The 5,130-nt window shown below is 51.7% G+C and overlaps 1 protein-coding gene across 1 annotated transcript in view; it reads left to right on the top strand.

Moving 5' to 3' along the window:
- Window positions 1–5,130, top strand: part of LOC113213267 (diacylglycerol O-acyltransferase 1-like) — a gene marked incomplete in the record, with an annotated part of 55,843 nt that overhangs the window by 42,317 nt on the left and 8,396 nt on the right. Inside the window, 2 exon segments of the mRNA XM_052270614.1 lie at window positions 2,257–2,309; window positions 3,631–3,739. Of these exon segments, the coding sequence (XP_052126574.1) occupies window positions 2,257–2,309; window positions 3,631–3,739 (162 nt within the window).

Genomic DNA, 5,130 nt, shown 5'->3' with positions numbered 1-5,130 from the left:
GGGTGGAGGGGAAGTTACAGTTCCGACACGCGTAAATGGTAGGAAAAGCGGCGCCGGATGTCGAGATCAGAGAAATGGAAGGAGACGGAGAGAGAGAGTGAGAGAGGGAGGGAAGGGGGGGAGAGGAATCGTAGTAGTAGACGTAGTAACTTTGAGCGTCAGCGCGACAAGTGCGGTTGAGGAGGGCTGGGACAGGCAGTGTCAAGTGCTGCAGGGCGGTGGGGCGGCGGGCGCGCCGCTCCGCAGAGGAGGAGGTGCGGCGGCGCGGCGGGGAGGGAGGTGTGGAGGGGCGACACAGATGATGACGAAGGGCTTGCGCGGCGTCCCGCGCTGCCGGGGCTCCTGCCCTCCTCGCGGGGAATAGACAGCTAATGAGCCGAGCTGCCATTTTGTTTCAATCTCTGGTGGTGTGGCGCTCTCCCGGCGCTCATTATTTCTTGCGCCTCGGCGGTTCGCAATTAATGCCTGGCGTGTCCCTCCCCCCCCCAGGGGCATTTGTTAGTTTGTGGGGCGAGCAACAGCAAAGTCCTCTCTTTCTCCTTCCCGCCCCCCTATCTCTCTCTCTCTGTCTCTCTCGCTCGGGTTGTCGCAGCCGCAGCCTCGCGTCGTCCTTTCTCTTTTTTGCTCATTGTATTCTTACTGCGGCGTGGTGTTGGCGCCGCATCATGCCATGCCGTCTTCATCCCGGAGCCGCTTTCCTTATCGTCGTCGTTATCGTGCGCCCCGTTGTGACGTGCTTCTCCTCCCCTCCATACACACACCTTAATTCTAGGGGTTGGAAGCCGTGGAAAGTTTCCGGAAAATTTTAGGAAAATTTCCGGGTGAGATGGAATGGAGAATATTTGGTTTACATGGAAAGTCTGGAATAGTTTTAGATTTTATGGAATAGTTTTGGAACATCTGGAAGAGTTTTTGGAATACTTTTTAGTGTGTACATGGAATATCCAAGTGGCTAACCTCTCACTAAAGGCCCTCAAAAGGCCCTCAAAAGGCATAGGTAATAGCTACCTTTGTTTTACCAGAGCGCCCGCCTCTCGGCCCTCCTCCGGTGCAGTCCCCCGCCCCCTGCGCCACTGCTGGCCGTCACTGTATTGGGGCCGGGCGCTGTCCGCGGGCGGATTCGTGGTGGAGGTGGGAAGCAAAGTCGTGGGTGGGGGTGGAGCTGTGGCCGCCCCGTGGTCGGCAGTGTCTGCCAGGGCGAGATAGGGGAGGCTGATCGCCGCGCTGGCCCTACGTCATCTGGGCTCCGCGGGGTGACCCCTGTGCGCCCCGGCAGCCAGGTCCTGGAGGAGGGGTGGGGGGGAGGGCGTACGGGACAGGGCCCAGGGGTGCAGTGGCCCCGCCGCGCCTGGACCACCCTCCTGGGCCGGGTCGGCGCGCGGATCGCCACGGAGTCGGCTCCACACGCCATTGAGACCCGATTGTCCGTGAGGCCCTGAATGACTGAAAATGGGGGCGCCGCACTGCGTATAGCGCGGCGGAGCAGCGGGGTTGTGGGGGGGCACGACACGAGTCGCACAAAACTCTGGGACGGCTGGACGCCTTTTGCCCCTTTGGGCAAAAGTTTTTCTTTTGGTTTGAGGGCCATTTATTTTTCCACATGCGAGAATGGTCGCGGTAGATACCTTTGCTGTGCTTCGTCTTGTATTTTTTTTCCGTTGCTCACTTCATAACGAATACAACACGACCGGGTGGTTGGGTTCTGCGCCGACGGTATGCCCCTCCTCGTCATTAAAAGTTTTTCCTGCTGGTCGGTCGGTCGGTCGGTCGGCCGCCGCCGTCGGGGCCGCGGAGATGCTTTGCTAACGAACCGAACACGTTAGCGGGTTGGACGGTAGAAGAGGATGGGGAAAGAGGGGGGAGGGGGGGATGCTGTGTGTGGTGTCTATCAGCATGAAGAAGTCTCGCTGCGTGTGGGCTGGCCGGACGGGCTGCACAGCACAGATGCATCGGGCCGGGCCACTGCGGGCCGCCGGGCCTTCGGTGCGTTAGCCCAGTTAGCCGCGTTGTCACGGACCGGCGGATCACCAATGCCGTTTGTGGTCCCCTGTGAATGCATACCCTGCCCCCCCCCCCTTCCCTTCCTTTCTCCACTGTCCTCCCGTTGCCCCTGCCCCTCCCTCCCTTTCCACCGCACCAAACGCACCAATGCGCCCCATATTCTAATGGCCACTGCAATGGCCGCATCCAGACTCATATTTTTCGCGCGGCGTACATACAAAACGGCTCTGTAGTCGAATATGATTTGTGTTGCAGATATGCCGGTGCAGATATTTGTCGCATTGGGGATCGAAAAAGCCATTGCCCTGGTGAGTACTTTTTTATTATTGTTTTTGTTTGTTATTTATGTCTTCCACTTGTTTTTGTTTGCACGTGTAGTTTGTGTGTACGTGTAGGGCGGATGGAGAGAGCCCGTTTCACAAAAGTAAAACGCTGGCCCGTTTGTGTGCGTCTATTAGGACTTCCCTTCTCACCCCCATTTACCTCTCGTTGCTGCTCCTCTCTCGCACCCGCTCTCTTCGCTGATTTTTTTTTTCTTTTTTTTATCCTGTGGTGGAGAGCTATTGTGGTACAAACGCTTCTTCGATATCGATTGCACATTTTTCACGCCGCACGGACTTGATGTGAGGGGAGAGTAGGGGAGAAAGAGGGAGAAAGAGAGAGAGAGAGAGAGAATGAGAGAGGGGGTAGGGGGAGGGAGAAAGAAAGAGAGAAAAGCTAGGGAGAGAGGAGAGCGAGGGGTCGTCAACTTCGATATTCCTCCGTACACGGACTGATATTACCTCAAATATTACACCAATATTAGCCATATTACTGGTAATATTACCTCGATATTACACATTTTTCTAGTATTATGACGTCACAGCTTGAAAATTGGCTCAATATTACCAATATTATTTGTAATATTCAATATTCCTCCGTACACGGCCAAGGAGAGTTGACGACCCCTCGGAGGAGAGATTCTCTGCAGAAGCCCACCTGACCTCAGCGTGAAGTGCCGGACCCGGCTGGTCCCGGCTGGACCCCCTCCTCCGGTTCCCCTAACGGTTTGTTGCTGCCATCGAACCAGCCGTTTGTGTCTCGCCGGGCTGGGCCGTGCGTGCGCCACACTGCACCATTAATGAGACGAGTGCTCCGTCTCTCCGTCTCTCTCTCTCTCTCTCTCTCTCTCCTTCCTTACGACTGGAGGCGCAGATTGGATTCGACAGAGAGGGAGTTGGAGTGAGTGAGAGCAAGAAGAGCATGTGGGGGGTTGGAGTGGGAAAGGAAAGGGGTTTGATTCACGTACTGCCTGCCTGCTGCCATTGGTAGAATTTGCACGCGTTTCCGAGAGAGAGGAGAGAGAATCTGCGTTCCGAAGTCTAATCAATCGGACTCGTCATGTACGGCAGCTGCCCACGCAGCTGTTCCATTTTGTTCGTGTGCAGCGATCTAAACAAAATCGTGCAATAATGAGTGTTGTATTAAAAGGCTGAACTTGCACGGGTTTTTCGAGCTTCCTAATACAAGAACTCGACATATTGTTCAGTGCTAATGAACCCTTTCATGTGTGCTCACCAGTTAAAATACTTGTCAGTAAAACTAGCACCGAAAGTAAAACTTGCCTTTTTTTCCGTCTGTGTTTTTCAGGAGCGCGTGACGGAGGCGCAGGGCATGAAAGCCCACTTTGTGAACCTGCTGTGGCACGTCGCTTACCCGGTGGTCGGCATCTGGGCGGCCGGGGACTCCATCAGCATACGTAAGTTGTTCATGTCGTGAAAGTAAAACGACGACGGACACTGGAAAATGATTCGTAAATTTACCAAGCATATGGGTAATTCTACCAAAATGGCACGGGTCGGTGTCCGCGAAAAAGTTTCTCGTTTATCTCAAATATATTGTTTGTCAAGCTTCGCCGAGGTGGTTTTCGCGCTTCAGATGATTACTTGTGCTCTATTTTAACTATTTTAATCAACTACAGCTACGGGGCATTAGTAATTAATCAATAATTCGCTATAATCTCACGTTGTCCCCCTTCGTCACACCCTAACCTAATTTCAGCGTTTTCTTCAATACCAAATGATGCCAAGGGTATTTTACTGTTCGAGATGTTTACTTTCGTGTCATTTTCACTATTTCAATCAACAACAGCTACACACTTAAAGTATTTCGGCCAAAAATGTCAAATATTGTCCCCTTTGTCACGCTGTCCTGGGCGTTCGGCGTGACAAAGGGGGCTATTTGAGACATTTTTTGGCCAAAATACTAATAGAGAGTGGCTGTTGTTGATTGAAATATTGAAAATGACATAAGAGTAAACATCTCGAACAGTGAAGTACACTTGGCATCATTTGGTATTGAAGAAAACACTGAAATTAGGTTAGGGTGTGACAAAGGGGACAAAAGTGAGATTATAGTTAATTATTGATGAAATACCAATGCTCCGTAGCTGTTGTTGATTAAAATAGTTAAAATAGAGCACAAGTAATCATCTGAAGCGCGAAAACCACCTCGGTGAAGCTTGACAAACAATATATTTGAGATAAACGAGAAACTTTTTCGCGGACACCGACCCGTGCCATTTTGGTGGAATTACCCATATGCCACAGGAAATAATAAAACAAATTCCAACAGTCCTCAGCTTATTACGATCTAAACACTAATTGCGTTGCGTACTGAAACACTCGGACGATCTGCAGTCGAATTAGTGGAACTGTGCGGGTTTGCTAACTTTGTACAGAGTTGGAGCGCAGCTCTCGTCTGCCACTGCAGCGCGCCTGCGGACAGCTCGATAGGCCACCCGGCGCACTCGTGTGTCTACCGGGCCAGCCTACCCTGGCCTCCCTCATACGTTTAAATAACGCTCTCAAATGTCTTATCGTTTTGTTGGTTTATGAAGTACCTACGGTAATGAAAGAGAAATATTTGTTTTTGAACTTTCTACGTGTTAGCTGTATTTTCTTGTGATGGCAAAATTGTGCTTGTCGCTTAATAAGCAAAGTAAATAATCCATTTCGTAATTACTTATGCGACCTCTGCAGATGCCATGGTACCTATAACTAACATTTTTTCAAATCACGGTATTCCCCCCCCCCTCTCTCTCTCTCTCTCTCTCTCTCTCTCTCTCTCTCTCTCTCTCTCCGCTCTCGC

Source organism: Frankliniella occidentalis, unplaced genomic scaffold (assembly GCF_000697945.3).
Source record: "Frankliniella occidentalis isolate FOCC.00 unplaced genomic scaffold, Focc_3.1 Scaffold129, whole genome shotgun sequence".
NCBI lineage: Eukaryota > Metazoa > Arthropoda > Insecta > Thysanoptera > Thripidae > Frankliniella > Frankliniella occidentalis.
This window is presented reverse-complemented; position numbering and strand designations above follow the sequence as displayed.